Below are 17,701 nucleotides of genomic sequence, written 5' to 3'. Positions count from 1 at the left end.
CAAGTCTACAGTCAAGTCGAGTTTCGAGAATTTTAGTACAATTACAATTTAGTTAGTGACTCACGTATTGACGCCGGACGTGACGCAGTGCGCATCGCAACGTTTTCATTCCGGTTGAGGACACACACACAAGCGAGCCCTTGAGCTGACCAGCCAATAAACTAACGCGAAAACTAACCAACGACCGTGCTGTGTGCTGGCTTGCCGTCTCTACATCCGACATTCGACATTCTAAACGGAATATCATTTGTGGGAAGCCATTACCCTCGTCTCCGCGTTAACAACCAGCACCACTATCAGCATCGTGCCATATACCTCGTACGCATCTTAGCATTTTATTTTATTGAACCTCGATATTAACTTTTAAATTTATAACGTAACGTTATTCGGATAGTTATAAGTTTAATATTATGAGAGTTAAACCTGAAATGGACGACGACGAAAAGGGGTATGTTTTTTTTTATCATATTTTACTATCACTCAAGCCGTTAAATAAATACATATAAATAATAAATATTTATCCTAACACTAAGCATGTAATTTTAAATCTCTAATTATTAATTAAATATTTTTTCGCTTAAAGTTTTTCCGCAGAGCCACGTTTTTTTTTTTATCACTAATTTTATTTCAAAGTAATTTTTAAATTTTACGCATGAGTTATTGTTATTATTATTATTTCAGTAATTAATTTTGTAATTTTTTTAACTTGGTAAAATAAGCTAATTTTTGTGAAACAAGCGAATTTTTTTTCCCAAGCGCACCGAGACCTTTTTCATTGACTCCAATACCGGCTACGCATGGCGTACCCGTTATTTTTATTATAATTATTTTATTTTATTTATCCTTAACTCGGAATCTTTATATTTATTTATTCATTTAATCTTTTTTAATTCCTTATATTTTATTTATATTTAAATTAATATTTTAAAAACTTCTACGTGGCTTCTCAGAATTAATGGAGGCAAGTTTTTTTTTTCCGCAAAAAATGAGATCGCCGCAGTCTATTGTGCCGGTAAAAAGATGCGAAGGCATTTTCTGTTTCAGTATTTTTATTTATCAAAATTTTTCATTGATATTAAAGTTGGCTTATTTATGAGTTGTTTATTAACCATAATATTTATTTTCATAATTAAAAAAAAAATTAACAATAAAAATCGTCTGCTGCAACGGACACGTGAATAAAAAAAAACTTTCTCATGAAAATAATTAGAAATTTTTTAATTGTTCGTTAATTCTCTTGAATTTTATCAATTAGAAATTTTATTTACATAAATGTGCTTTTAATTATTTTTAATTGGATGAGTCGAGTAATTACAAAATTTTTAAGTGACTATTTTTGCGTGAGATATTAATGGAGATTTTTTTTTTTACAGAAAATTATTTGTTGGGGGTTTGTCATGGGAGACGACTCAAGAAAATTTGCAACGATACTTCAGCCGTTATGGCGAAGTTATTGACTGCGTGGTTATGAAGAACAGCGAGTCCGGTCGCAGTCGTGGCTTTGGATTCGTCACCTTTAGCGATCCCGCTAATGTTGCTCTGGTTCTTCAAAATGGACCGCATCAATTGGACGGACGGACTGTAAGTATTTTTTTTTTTTTTTTAGTTACAATTAATACAGTGATTAAATTTAAATTATTAATGACCACACATCCGGGAAATTTAATAATTTTAATGAGAAAAATATTTTTAACTTTATGTTTCATTACTAGTTTAATTTTTTTAAAATAAGTGACTGATTACAAATCGCATTTGCATTTATTCTAATTTTTGCTACTATATTGGTAATATAAAGTATTAAAAATCTAATGTTTTAATTTTACTTTCATGTAAGAGTCAATGAACTTGTAAGCTTGATGATTTATTCATGTTTTTTTATTTATAGAGAACTTTATTGAATTAAAAGCTCCGAGCAACCTTGCAGTCACTATGTGACTGTCGTGACTTGTGAACTATAAATAAATAAAATTTTGATAATGACTTTTGTTAAATTGCACTGTACTTTTTTAACTATTGATGTTTTTAAAGATATAAGTTCATCTCGATGTTACACTCATCAAGAGCTTTCATTTGAGTACCCACATGCATTTTTGATATATATTTTTCATATATACATATATATAATATATATAAATATATGAAAAATTGATGTGGGTATTTAAATGAAAGGTCTCGATGAGTGTAATGTCGGGGTGAGCTTATATCTTAAAAAATGTCAATAGTTCACAAGATACAAGGTAATTTCTTAATTATTGACATTTTTAAAGATATAAACTCATCCCGATGTTATACTCATCAAGACCTTTCATTTGAGTACCCACATGCATTTTTGATATATTTTTCATATATACATATATATGATATATATTTTAAAGATATAAGCTCATCCTGATATTACACTCATCACGAGCTTTCATTTGAGTACCCACATGCATTTTTGATATATATATATATATATATATATATATATATATATATATATATATATATATATATATATATATATATATATATATTTCAAATATATGTGGGTACTTAAATATATATATGTATATGTGGGTACTCAAATGAAAGGTCTCGATGAGTGCAACATCGGGATGAGCTTATATCTTTAAAAATGTCAATAGTTTACAAGATACAAGGTAATTCCTTAACTATGTATCTAGAGATAGAGCATTTTCGAATGCAGCCTAAATACTTATCATTATAAATTGACTATTGGTGAGAATGATATGAAACTTTGAAAAGGCACAACTCCAAGTCAAGATTTTTCTAATAATACCAAATTTAACCATAAAAACCCATTTTATCATATAAATACACTGGCCACAAAATTTTGCTTATTCTCTTAATAATATAGATTAAGATTAATAAGGAAGTTACTTATAATATAGAACATTAATAAGTATAAATAATAATTAATGCGTAGAAAAATAAAAGTAATACTTGGTCAAGGATAGTATAAATTTTATTGTAAGGAAAACTTATAAAAGCCAATGTATAATTGATATTATTTTTAATGTTGTTTAAAAAATAATTTTTACTTTAAATACAAATATATTAATCGAATCAAGTCACTATTAAATTACCAAAATTAAAACTTGCAATTATTTAATTTGGATTTTTTAAAAATAATTATAGATCGATCCAAAACCATGTAATCCACGTACATTACAAAAACCAAAACGAAGTGGTGGCTTTCCAAAAGTATTCTTAGGTGGTTTGCCTAGCAACGTGACTGAGACAGATTTACGACAATTCTTTTCACGTTTTGGCAAGGTCATGGAAGTTGTAATCATGTACGACCAAGAGAAAAAGAAATCAAGAGGTGAGAAACAACTCTACTATTTATATTGTTATCATACACATTTTCATTATTATTATTATTCACTCCACTCATTCATTCATTCATTTAAAAATTTTTATTTTTTACATTTTCTCCTTCATGCATATTAATTTCTATCTTGTTTTAATTATATCAATGCTAATTTTATTGGTTTAAATCAAAACACTGTTTATTACGTAATTAACACTTTCAATTAAGCATTTATTTTATATAATTAAACTATAAATATTTAGCAGTGAATACTGAATTTATAAAATCGTTACATTTATTATTAATTAAATTATATAATCAATGTCGAATTAATATTAATTTATTATTAAGTTATTGTGTAATTTAATAATTTTATTATACTATAACTCAGCTATAAACTAAATAAGCTTAGTAGTTTTCACTAGTCATTTTTAATTATTTATTATATAAATAAATTTAAGATATTTAGCATTATTATAATTAGGATAATATAAATTTTAATCTATTTGTCTGTTAGAAATTAATTATTATTAATTAATTAATTGTTTCTTCAATTTTGGGAGATCTTTATAGCATCGTATCAATGATATTTATATTTAATATTTTAATTTTTAAAAAATTAATTTTTTTTAATTGTTACTTAAGGGGGTACACCACTGTGACAATCGAAAAAAAGAGTTGATTTTCGAAAATTTTTTTGACAAGGAAAATGAAAGAATTTGGGGATCGGATAGCCCTAGAAAAAATTTCCCCCTCCATGGTCGGTTCGATAACTCAAAAACGGATCATCTCAAAATAAAAACCCAAATTGCTTTTTAATCAATAAGGATAGAGTTATCGTTGCACGTACGGAATTTAAGAAATTTTGATTTTAAAGATTTTTTTAGCTGGGTTAAAACAAAAAAAAAAAAATTAGGAAAACGGTTGACCCTGAAGGACATCCCTGCAACTTCCCGCTAATTCCATACCTAGGCGCCTAAAATTGCACATGACTTTTTTGAGCTCTTCGAGCTCAAAAATACAATTTATGTGTTATTTTGAGCTCTTCGAGCTCAAAAGTCTTATCAAAATTCGATGAAACACGATTTTTCTAATTTTCAAACTGCTGTAACTTTTTAATAAATCAACTGATTTTCACGCGGTAGGCGGCGATCGATGTGGTTTTTTGAGCTCTAAAAATAATTTTGAACAAAAAAATTGATCTGATGAAAAATTTCGGAATTACTACAAAAAAAACACTTTTTTCGATTTTTTTCGACATCGATATCTCATAAACAAGATGAGCTTGCTCATCTATATTATTTGTAAAAAAGTTGCTTACAGGTTTAGTAGACTGTCCTAGATTATTGCAGCAGGTACCAATATTAATACCGTCGTGTAATTTAAGAACAACAGATTTATTTTATTTACCCACAGTCAAGTCAGTTCTGGCTCAAACTTCCCCTGTTTATAGGATGTTAAACCTATGTAATATAATTGTAAACAATTGCGTCCATGATTGTGACTTACTAGGATCTACTCAAATATTAACTACCAATGACATAGCATCTATTCTAGTAAACTTGCGTAGTTAACTCAAAATAAATTTTAAATAACAGCACAGGAATTAATAAATCAGATTACATTTTAATTTTAATGAATATATTATGTTAATTTAACAATATTTATCTGTGTTAACTATTTATGTGTCTCTCTTGTGTAAAACTCGATGTAATTAAAATTATTATTAGTGGCCCTGTTAATGGCAATTGCTGTTGGGCCTAAATGTAAATAAATAAATAAATAAATAAACGCATCAACCGATTCTGACGCTTTTGGTGGCGATCGATACGGGTTTTCAAGGTTAAGAGCTGATTAGTTTTTGAGATTGATCGGTTTAGCCAATTCGGAGATATTTAAAAAAAATGAAAAAAAAAAAAAACAACTTTTTAAGAGCGGTTTATAGTTGATTTTCAAACGTGTTTTTCTAATGTATGTGATAAAATTTCGAAAAAAAACGATTCGCTCTTCGAAAGATAATTAAATTATCTATTAAAGAGCGAAGCGCTTTTTTGGAAAATTTTCATTTATTTATGTATAAAATGCGTTTTAAGATTCCATTTGTTGTACAAGTATGACAGAGATACTTTCGTTTGTCCAATAGAGGGCGAGAGAGAGAAAAAATGTAAACCCTTCTTAAGGGGAAACTTCTTAGAGCTTCAAAACGTCGAGATCTGTTGAAACCTCGCTTTTTGCAAAACGGGGTGAAAACAATAACTTACCGATTTTTCGAAAATCTTCGATTTTCTTAGCGGGAAGTTAAAAAAATCGACCCTCACACTAATTTATTTTCCGTCAAAAAAATTCCCGAAAATTACCTTTTTTTTTTTTCGATTGCCACAGCGGTGTTCCCCCTTAATGAAGATCTCTTAAATAAATATTTTTCTTAAAAGTTGCATCTGAAGAAAATATTACGGAAAATTGATGTTAAATAAATTAAAAAAAAATGATCTATAACAAATATTATTACGAAAACAGGATTTGGATTTCTGAGCTTCGAAGACGAGGAAGGAGTCGACCGTTGCGTAGCTGAGCATTTCGTCAACTTGAATGGAAAACAGGTATAAATCACTAGTTATACATAAAATAAACAATAAAAAAAAAATAACAAATAATTTAATTAAATATCATTAAGAATAAGAGTAAAAGTCCTGCGACTTTTACTTTTTCACTATAATCTCACTTACAATTAAATTAAATATAATTAATTATAATTAAAGTAAAATAATTTATTAATTAAATAAAATAATATAAAAAATTAACAATAGTGAAAATAAATTAAAGCAGGCAGCAGAGGAGCGGATTTTAATTAAATTATTTATTTGCATTAAAAATTTTTAACCGCTCTAAAAATGAAAATACTTAACGATGTAACTTACTGTGTTGCAGGTTGAAATCAAGCGTGCGGAGCCACGTGATTCATCAAGCAAGATGAATGACGGCCACCAAGGACAATGGGGCCATCAGCCTCAGCAAGGTGGCCCGCCAATGGGTATGGCCGGTAACATGGGCCCCATGGGTGGACCTAATGGTCAGATGGGAGGCCCGATGATGGGAGGACACATGGGTCCACCCGGCAACATGATGCAAGGGTACCAAGGATGGGGTACTAATCCTCAGACTGGTGGTTACGCTGGATACAGCACTCAGTACAACGCTCAAGGATGGGGTGCTCCACCAGGACCTCCTCAGCAGCAGCAGATTCCTCCACCGCCACCTCATCAGTGGGGAAGCAGCTACAACGTCCAGCCAGCAGCTGCTACTCAGGGTTACGGAAGCTACGGTAAGTTTTTATTACCAAACTTTATAATTATTTTTTAACAATACCGAAGGTAACAGATGTTTCAAAATTTGCTTAAATAAATATTATATAAAACATAAATAAAATATTTATTAATAAAGAGGAGAAACAAGTATAGTTATTATTATAAGCCGAGGTTGAGGTACCCGATCCAATTCTTTAAGGAAGTTCGAGCGAATCTAATGTAAAAAATAATTTCAAATTTTGAGCTTTGAAATTAAGTATACGTATAAATAAATACGTAATTTATCTAATCCCAAAATTTAAAAAAAATTCACCGTTTAGTTACTTAGATATTAAATTTTAAAAATCACATATTTTATCTCCTTATACACGGGCTCTTATGGCGGACAAACTTTTGTCGAGACTTTAATTATTTTTTTCAATATTAACTTCCCAACTTTTACGGATAAAAAACTATACACAAGAAACTTGGATTATTGCAAAATATAAAAACAAATTAATAATAATACATTACCGATATAATTTTTGAAATATTTAAAGTTCAATTTTATGTTTGTAACTCGTTTATCGTCAGCTATTTATTCGAATAAAGATTTGACAACATTGCGTCAACAGTTGAGAAAAAAGAAAAGGATAGAAATATAGTTACAGAGAGAAATGTTTAACTCACACACTTATTCACGTCTCTGTTATGGGTGTAATCAAGCGCGCTATTCCGGCAAGTAATAAATACCAAAGTCATTTTATTACTTTATTTTATTAAATAAGGTAAAATCATCAATTATTAAATTGTTTAAATGATTTTTAATTAAAATAAAGAATTTTGACAAATATTGGTAAGACTTGAAATTAAAAAAAAATCCTAACATTATTTTGACTCATTAGTTATGCTCGAACTTCCTTAACCCTTCAGCACTCTCGCAAAACGATTTACTATCATTACTCGCGCGATAAGAAAAACTCTCACGCCTTTTGTGGAAGCGCACGCATGCTTATAGCCCCTTTAATTTAAAAAATCTCAAATAAGATAAATTAAAAAAAAAAAAAATTGACTTATTTATCAATAATATTTAATAATAATACATACAAACACAAATGCACTCTTACGGGAACCTCCGAACTGTATCGATCAAACCCGATTTTTTAAATTCTGACCCCCTTACTTTACTATTGCGATGAGAAAATATCTCACAGAGTTAATAAAATTTATTTTATTTTTTTATATTATAGAACAATTGAAATAATAATATTGCAATCTGAAATAATATTAATTTTTTGGCAGATAGAAAAAAAATCACATAGTCATTCCATTTAAAATTTGAAAGAAAATTTGAGTTATTATTGAGCGTGAGAGAAAATTTCATAGCGAGAGTGCTGAAGGGTTAATTGTTGTATTTTCACCTAAGATTTTCTCAGATGGTATGAGACCTTTTACCGATAAAATATTATGGTGAAGGAATAATAATGAATAATTAGTCATTCTTCAAAAATTGGATCGGGTACCTCGGCTTATAATAATAACTATTCTTGTTTCTCCTCTTTATTAATTAAAATTACTGATCTATACGGAAAGAACAAGATGATACTGGATATCATCCCAGATGATACTGAGCGAAAAAAATTTCAGACAACAGCTAGTATAATCCAGATATCACGCAATATAATCTGGATTTTTTTTAGCTAGTATCTAAAAATTTTTTCACCACAGATATCACTGAGTATAATCTGGGATATCTTATTATTTCCGTGTATAGAGTCATATATTAAATACATAAAATATTAATTTTAATAAATTTATCTTTTACCTTCTGTATTAAATTTTTTTTTTTTTTTATTTAAATAGTTACGACTGAAACGCGACAGAGGCAGTCGATCCAACGTTTCTTTTAAATCGACTGCATTTTATTTGTATTGCTTTATTTATTTTATTTTGAATTTTAAATTGTAAAGTGAATGATCTTTTGTAGTTTCTAAAACGTAGCTTTGTTTTTATTTAATTATTTATTTATTAATTAGTTTATTTTTTTTTATTTTTTTTTAATTTTTTTATAAGTCTAAGTATTGATTTTTAGTGTGTTGATTTGTTTAATAATTTTAAATTTCAGACAACAAATCAATGAATATTAAATAAATTAAAATACTATCTTTAATAGACATTTACTTTACATGTTAATTTTTAAAGTCGAGAGTAGAGTAGAGAGAGAACAAATTTACGAGTTTAAAGATCATTTCCACGTCCTTCCTCTACGATTGCCTCCGTCGCCATATTTCATTTATTTTTTTTCTAGTCATTTAATATTATTATTATTTTATACTGAAGAATACTATTTTTAATCCCGATCCTGATCCTGCTTAACTAACAATCCGACCCACTTTCGCTCCAAAGATACTTTATAATAAATTTTTATAAAGAAAATTACTCCAGTGGCAAACGTCACTGTTAAGACGATTATTATTATTATTAATATTGTTATTATTATTGAACCCGATATATCAGAAAGAAAATACAAGGATGATAAATATATAGACAATAGGGTGGCGCAAAAAAAACCAACTATTTTTTTTTTTTAAGTCTCGAGTGAAAAAATGTTAGAAAATGTTAGACAGCTTGAAAAAAAATTTTTTAAGATGTTCCAAATTTTTTAACTTCAAAAATCAAATTTTTTTTTTTTTAAATTTTTTTTCTCGTTACTTCATAATTTTATAGAACAAAAAAAAAGTTTTTCCTGAAAGTTTCAGTTCAAAATGTGAATTTTAAAAGGTCGCTCATAATTTTTTTTTAATTTATTAGTAACTATTTAATTGGATCAGCATTTTTTGACTGAAATTAAAAAAAAATTATGAGCGACCTTTCAAAATTTAAATTTTGAATTGAAACTTTCAGGAACTTATTTTTTTTCGGTCTATAAAATTATGACGTAACGAGAAAAAAAATAAAAAAAAAAAATTTCGATTTTTAAAATTTAAAAAAATTTGGAGCGACCTCTTAAAAAATCAAAAACTGACATTTTTTCACTCGAGACTCAAAAAAAAAAATAGTCGGTTTTTTTTTGCGCCACCCTAATAGACAATAAATCACGTACGAAAAAATTTAAATGAACTTGAGTAATTATAAAAATAAAAAAATCACCGTCAAGTAAATAAAACTCGTGCATTCTCATGATCTCTCTCTACTTGTACAATCGCTGAATTAATTAAAAAATGAGAATGTTTAATCATGACGTGGATCGGTTGTAATTAATGATCGCAGGTGGGCCAGCGGCGGCCGCATCAGGTGGTTATGGGCCTACAGCCGGTACAGGTGGAGCTGCGGGTGGTGGTCCCGGGGGTTCATGGAACTCTTGGAACATGCCCCAAAATGGGCCGCCTCCAGGTACCCAGCCACCACCCCAGCCTCCTCAGCCCAACTCCTCGCAGCCTAACTCCAACTCAAATCCCTCTGGCCCGCAGGGTGAGTCTTACAAAAGCTCAAATATTTACAATTTGTTTTCATAACAACAACAACAATCAGCAACTATACTATTGTCTATATATAATATTATTATTTCACTTTTTTTTTTCTACATTATAAATTTTTTTTTAATTCATCTTTTTGTGAGGGACTTTATAATTATTGTATTAAAAGCCATGTCTCTGATTCTAAAAATTTTAACCATTTATTGTTTTAAAATAAAAAATAATAAATTTGAAATTTGAAAATTTGAATTTTTTTTTTTTTTTTTTTTTAGTAGCGACACGTTTTTTTTGTTTTTTTATTTTTGAGGCATGACATTTTGCCGGGTAGCGATCATTTGAATCAGTAAAATGATTTTAGATATTTTTATTTTTTTATTTTTTCTAAAACTTTTTTTAAACTCGATATTTTTTTTAGACAAATATTTACTAGGTAATTAAAAAATAAAAAATATTTTTTGACCCGTAATTAAAATAGTCGGTGATGGTTTTTTGAGCTTAAAAAAATTATTCACCTTTTTATATAACAATTTACACGAAACTGCCTTGATAAAAAATTAACAAGAGGAATCATGCTTGCCATCCACAGTATTTTCTTTCTAAAGAATAAATCATTTATTTTGACATTAATTAAAAATTGAATTTTTTACTACCATTTAATCCATTTTTAGAATTTTATTGCATTTTGTCAGATAAAAAATATTTTTTTGAAAATAAAAAAAAAAAGAATTTTTTTTTTAATTTTTATAGCAATTAATCTGGACAATTTGCAACTACTGCAACTAGCAATTTATAATTTTCTCTCTCACAATCATCGTAAAAAAAAACTTACAACAAAATAATAAAATACATTTATCAAAAATAATAATGAATTAAAACATCTAGATTAGAATGTGACGATCCTTCCTAATCGAAAAAAATCCTTTGTCCTCGCTTGCTATGCCTGACTTTTTTTTTGTTTTTTAACCAAGTAGCAAATAATTGAAAAACAGTAGTTTGACAAATAAAAAACAAAAAAAAAATCAATTTTATAAATTAACAATTAAATAGAGAAGATGATGATAATAAAAAAAAAATAATAATAATAAATAATTAAAAATGATAAAAATAAAAAACTAAATAAGGAGTAATAATAGGAAAAAAAGAAATGAACTGTGCGATAAGAAAAATGATGCGGGTATTTCAGGTGATATGTACTCGAGACAAACATCTGGGTCAGGCGCACCAGGATCAAGCAGCAGTTCATCCAAGAATCCAGATTATAGCGGTTATAGCGGGTATACTGGTAGTTTCGCCGACACGAGTTATCCTCAGCGTTCTTATCAGGGTGGCGAGAGCAACCAAGGTGGGTATGCCGCCAGTGCTCCTAAACCTGGTCAGCAAGGCTTTGATTACAAAGAGTGGCCCGCCTCATGACCATTTTAATTTATTCATTTAAATAGTATCTTTAAATCAACATCTGACAGTTAATACATCAACAATAATAACATCAACATCACCAACAACAGCAACTGTTAAATAAATTTAAAGATTTTAAACAACAACAACAACAACAACTACAACAACAATAAAAAATAAAAAAAAATAATTATTGATCCGCGTGAGATTAATGCGTAACAACTTGGCTGGTGTCTTGTGGATCATTTCTTTTAAATTTAATTATTATTAAATTTTCAATACACACAGAAAAAACAAGATGACACTGGATATCATTCCAGATTATACTCAGTGATATCTGGTGAAAAAAAAATTTCAGATAGTAGCTAAAAAATTCAGGTTATACTCATTATAATCCTGATTATACTCATTATAATCTGGATTATACTCATTATAATTTGGATTATACCCAGTGATATCTGTGGTGAAAAAAAAAAAATTTCAGATAGTAGCTAAAAAAAATCCAGATTATAATGTGTGATATCTGGATTATAATGTGTGATATCTGGATTATAATGTGATATCTGGATTATATTCAGTATAATCTGGGATTATATTCAGTATAATCTGGGATTATACTCAGTATAATCTTGTTTTTTCAGTGCACCCATTTACATTGAATTGATCCATAATACATTTTTGTTTATTTAATAACGATAATTATAATTATTATTATATAATATAATAAGAGGCGACGGGGAAAATTAATGGGACATTTAATACATAAGTACAGTTCCTTTTAAGGCTAACGTGGTAATTAAAACTATCGGAATTAAAAATAATATTTAACTTGATAAAAAAAAAAAAAAAAACTAATTAATACAAAAATGATAAATAGTAGCAAGCAAAGCAAGCGAGTGTAAAGGAATGTTTTTTCGTATTTTTAAAATAGTTAGAGTGACAAAAAATTAAATAACTGACTAAAAATAATAAACTATTATTATTATTAAAAGTTATTAAATAGACAATGACTATGGGGGTGTACGATATAATCTATTAATTTTTTAAAACTTTATTTTATTAAAATGAATTTTATTGTAAATGCACAATTCCACCTCCGTTTGACAATAGAATTTATAAATCTAGTTACAGTTTAATAATTATAAATTTATCGGTTTTATAAGAGAGAATAATAAAATAATTAAAAATGAGTTAATTTTCGAGGCATCTTTTTAAATCTTTTGTTTATGTTTTTCACTTATTTATATCAATTATTAAAGTAAATAAATTAATTAATTATAGTAAATTAATTATCGATAGATATTTATATTTTTAAAAAGTAAAACAGGGAATAACAATTGTAAGGACGAATTAAATAACTGATTAAATTTAACGCGTAAGTTTTATGCTATATAAATCAACTGGTCTCTATTTATTTATTTTTGTCTATTTAAAATACTAGGGATAGTGTAGAACGTTAAATCATCGTTGTAAATTTTTTTTTAATTAATTTTTTGTCTTGCAAATTTATTAAAAATTATTTTTAAAAGCAGACTTAATATTTTTTTTTTTTTTTTTTAATTATATTTAGTCAGACTGCATTTAAATATTTTAATCTAATTTAAATAATTAACTTTCGTTAAAACTTGAAACCGTGCCAATAAAATAGTTTATTGTTAATAATAATGGTAATTATAAATAAAAAAAAAAATCGATAATTAAATTAAGAATTAATAATGTAATAAAGTATATAATATTTATTAATAGTAATTCCGTGTCTGCTTTTAAAAATATTTAATCACTTATTTTTTTATAAAATAATTTATTTATTTACCGATTAACATTATTATTTAATCCATCAGTCTTTCATAGTATTTTATATAGATGTTTTTGTCAATAGATATTTAACTAATAAATAAATAGGTTTTAAAATTATGCAATTGAAGTAATTAATCTTCATGACAGTGAGAATAACATATTATTATTTTTTCTATTAAACAATTAAAAGGTAAATAAAGTAATAAGGTAAAAGATAATAATTATAAATTTATTAAAGAAAAAAAATTGTTATTTCATGTTTATCGGGTTATTCCGTAGATTAAAGTGAAAAAATGACTAGCAATAACACGAAGGTAATGATAAATAAAATGTAACATTATTTTTTTTATCCTACCTTTTTTATCTAAGGTAAATGCTGTATTTAAATCGTTAATAAATTTCAAATGAGACTGAGTTTAATCTAAAAGGTAATTTTTCCATAATTAATTGATAAATATCTATAATAAATAAATAAATAAATATTTAACGTAATGATAATAATAAAACTAAATAATAAAAAAAAAGATGTCTCGAAGATTACACTCGTTATTTTATTCATAACAATCGATAAGGAAAATGAATTAAGGAACGCTGTTTTGTATGTGAATTAAATTTTTAAATATTTGGGGGCACGCATCTGAAAAGTCTACCTGATTAAATATATGGGCTTAATTGTATATTTACTATAGGGTTTACAATAGAACCTACAATTAAATACTTTGGGAATTAATCAAGTTTATTTTATTCTATCGTTTATTAAATAATTATACAATTTAAATACCACGATTCTGAGAGTCGCGTTTTATTTAATATTTCTTAATCAATAATTATTAATTCATTATTTAAATAATTTTATAAGGACCTAGTATAGACACTTAAATTTGTTCAGTTAAATTTTATAATAAAATTCGATTATCGCGATCGCAATGTTATTTATTATTATTGATTTTTTTTTAAACAATTTTTTTGAAAAATAAAAACGCAACTTATACAACAAATTTTTTGAAATACAAAAGGGAGCTCAATCAAATAATCCTTTTGTTATTTAAATATCAATCATCAGCTAAACACGAATATTATTCGTACACGGAAAAAACAAGATTATACTGGATATAATCCTAGATTATATTAAGTGAAAAAAAATTTCAGATAGTAGCTAGTATAATCCAGATTATAATGAGTATAATCCAGATTATAATGAGTATAATCCAGATTATAATGAGTATAATCCAGATTATAATGAGTATAATCCAGGTTATAATGAGTACAATCCAGATTATAATGATTATAATCCAGATTATAATGATTATAATCTGGATTTTTTTTCACTACAGATATCACTGATTATAATATGGGATTATATCCAGTGTCATCTTGTTCTTTCCGTGTAAGAGAGTTATTTTTTTTTTCTTAATTAAAATTTTTTAAAATATATATGCTAAGTAATATATATGCTAAGTAAATAAATAAAACGACGTGACTATTAAAGATTAACTTTACTTCAAATAATAACCCTGCTCTTTAAATAATTTTAAACATATTATTTTAAAGATTTAATTCAATAATTAACTGTTAGTTATTTCTCAAAAAAAAAGATGGAAATGACGGACGGATTTTTGAAGTAATTGTTTAATAGTTTTAACAGGTTAAGTAAAATTAACGTCTAAATTAAATAAATAAAATACAAGTTAATTATTATTAATTAAAATTAAAATGTAATAGTTTAATACAATTGACAGTAAATATTTAATTATTAACTAATGTCTGGGATAAATTGTACAGTAATTTAATTAACAATGAGTGAACAAAAAAATGTAATAAAATAAATGAGAGAGTTATTTAACGTTGCCAATATAAATATATATTTTTTCAATTTTGTAAATAAATTTTTTGCTTAAAACGATTTTTAAATAATATTAACATTATTATTAGAGATGTTTTTGCCTAATTGTAAATTTATTAATGTAATAATTAATAATATTCTCCATAACATTTTATTTATAAAAAAAAAAATAATGTACTTTAGATAATAATTTTTTGGACAAACTTATTTTTAATTTTTAACATAGGTAGTCCGTTAAATGCTCTCAGGGTTAATCATTAAAGAATAATAATAAAAATAATGATAATTATTGTAATTTTCTTATCAGGTCTCCGTTAATATAAATATTAATACGGTTATAAGCTCAATCAATTAATAAGATACGTCGTTTTATCACTATTTAATTATAATTGTATTATTAAATATTCATATACATTTATATATTTTTTATTGTCTTTGTATTGATAATAAATACATTTGAATATGTCAGGTTTTTTTTTTATTTTTTTTTACAATTAATTTCGAATGTTAAAAAACAATTTATATGAATTTTTTTGCAGCTTAATGCTATTAGCTTATTAATTGATAAATTGGATTTCAACTCCTTCTTGCCTTAAAAAAATTTAGAACCGATTTTCAATTCTAAATTACTCAGTGAATTTTCGCCAGGTGGCGCGGAGTTTAAGTCACGGAACTACCGATTAGAGGAGACAGGGTTCGAATCCTGGCGAGGATAAAAATAAATTTTTTTATTACTTAAATTTTTTTAAGCGCACACTTTAATCTAGATAAATTAAACGAATAAAATTAAATTGAAAGTCACGCCAAATATGCCTACTAAATAAATCACAGTAATTTTAATGAAAATTAATTTAGCAGATATTTTATAATTTTTTTAACAAATAAATTGAGAAAAAAAATTGACATTTAAAAAATTAAAAAAATAAAAATTCAAATTTTTTGGAGTAAATTTATTTATTAAAAAGAAATTAAAAAATAGTCAAGTGACTGCTAACTTATATGTCATTAATTTTATTGATTTTTTAGTGCAAAAAAAAAAAAAGTAAATAAAGAAAGTGCGATCGCGAATAAATTGTTAATGAATAAACTGTGATTAAATCGTGGGTCGATCGCTGTGGAATAATTAGTGAGAAATAAATTTAAAAGGATCGGTAATTATTAAATAAAATAAAAATGGATAATAATAAAAGTATAGATGAATTAACTAACTCGTAATAATTAAAAATGACCTTAAATACTTGTTAACAATTTAGATTTGTATTGGTAAGATCGTGCCCCCTGTTATGAGCTTTACAAACCTAGTATATATTTATAATTAATAAAATAAAATCAACTTTAAAATAAATCGGTTATATTAAGACTACAGACTTAGATAAATGATGATGATGATGATGATTATGATTATGATTACGATAATAATAACGATAATGGTGATTAAATCAATTTAATTATTAATTAATGATTAATGTTAATATTTAACATCTCACCTTTACGCTCGCTTTCCCATTAATTTTCTTATTATTATTTCCAATAAATATATTTATATTAAAATATGCAATAGGAAAATAATTTTATTTCAAATCGTCTTCAATAATTGTAAATTAAATAATTTAGAAAAAAAATTATATATAGGGTATTTTTATCTTGAATTTTATTTTTATATTTTATAAATTTAAACCCGATTTAATTTTAATTATTGTAAATTATTTTCCTATTACGCCGCATTTGTATCCAAGTTGACGCGCATTGTCTCTAAAAAAAAAATTGTATGAACGTGGACAAAAAAAAAAAAAAAAAAAAAATAAAAAAAAATAAAAATAAAAAAAAAAAAGAGGAAATTTTTTTTTTTGTCAATTTTAATAAAATCATGATTGTGTAGAAATAATTGAGGGTTTACACAGACACTCACAGAAAAAAAATTGAATTGAAATTAATCATGATAAACATCTTTTTTATTCACTTATTTTTATTATTATTATAATAAATATTAACTATTACTTATTGATTAATATTGTACACACTTTTACGGTCTCTTGGGATTATGATAAATAATAAATAAATAACCGATATTAATTATTAAAATAAAAAATTTAATAATTGAATAAAATAACCATTTGTCTTTTAAAATTAATCTGATAGAAGATTAGCAATAATTAAGCTGAATATTTTATTATTTTTTTTAAATCGCTAATTAAGAAATTTTCATTCGTGAATGATATAAGTATAGTTAATGATTAATATTTAATAAATAACTATTTAGAAGATATATAAATTAATGGAATAAAAAAAAAACTTTTGGGACAAGGGTATTAATCATGTTTAAAAAAAAACTATTTTAACCAAAATTAAACGTTTGGAAAATTTTTGCATTTAAAATTAAAATAAATAACTATATCATTCACTAGAAGGATTTAATTGATAATATAAAATAAACAGCAACAATTTTAAAAATTATTAATTATATACATAGATATATTTATGTATATATTATACAATAATCTTAACAACGCATGTATGTAACAAAATTGTTTTTTAGATTTACAATTATTATTGATAATAATAATAATATATTAATTATATACACAAATAA

The 17,701-nt window shown here is 25.8% G+C and overlaps 1 protein-coding gene across 7 annotated transcripts in view; it reads left to right on the top strand.

The window, feature by feature from the left end:
* The first annotated feature begins 57 nt into the window (after nt 1-57).
* LOC123261899 (heterogeneous nuclear ribonucleoprotein 27C-like) overlaps nt 58-17,701 on the top strand; it is a 35,891-nt gene continuing 18,247 nt past the window's right edge. Inside the window, exons 1-7 of one of the 7 annotated variants that reach the window (XM_044723766.1) lie at nt 58-448; nt 1,374-1,581; nt 3,142-3,328; nt 5,834-5,916; nt 6,245-6,638; nt 9,871-10,071; nt 11,260-11,418. In XM_044723766.1, coding sequence (XP_044579701.1) covers nt 411-448; nt 1,374-1,581; nt 3,142-3,328; nt 5,834-5,916; nt 6,245-6,638; nt 9,871-10,071; nt 11,260-11,418 — 1,270 coding nt within the window. In that variant the 5' untranslated portion in view covers nt 58-410. The remainder of the gene's footprint in view (nt 449-1,373; nt 1,582-3,141; nt 3,329-5,833; nt 5,917-6,244; nt 6,639-9,870; nt 10,072-11,259; nt 11,419-17,701) is intronic. The other 6 variants (XM_044723767.1, XM_044723768.1, XM_044723769.1 and 3 more) reach the window with 6 other exon arrangements.

Source organism: Cotesia glomerata, linkage group LG3, assembly GCF_020080835.1.
Source record: "Cotesia glomerata isolate CgM1 linkage group LG3, MPM_Cglom_v2.3, whole genome shotgun sequence".
Classification (NCBI taxonomy): domain Eukaryota; kingdom Metazoa; phylum Arthropoda; class Insecta; order Hymenoptera; family Braconidae; genus Cotesia; species Cotesia glomerata.
The sequence above is the reverse complement of the archived record's forward strand: the minus strand, read 5'-3'. Positions and strand labels throughout refer to the sequence as shown.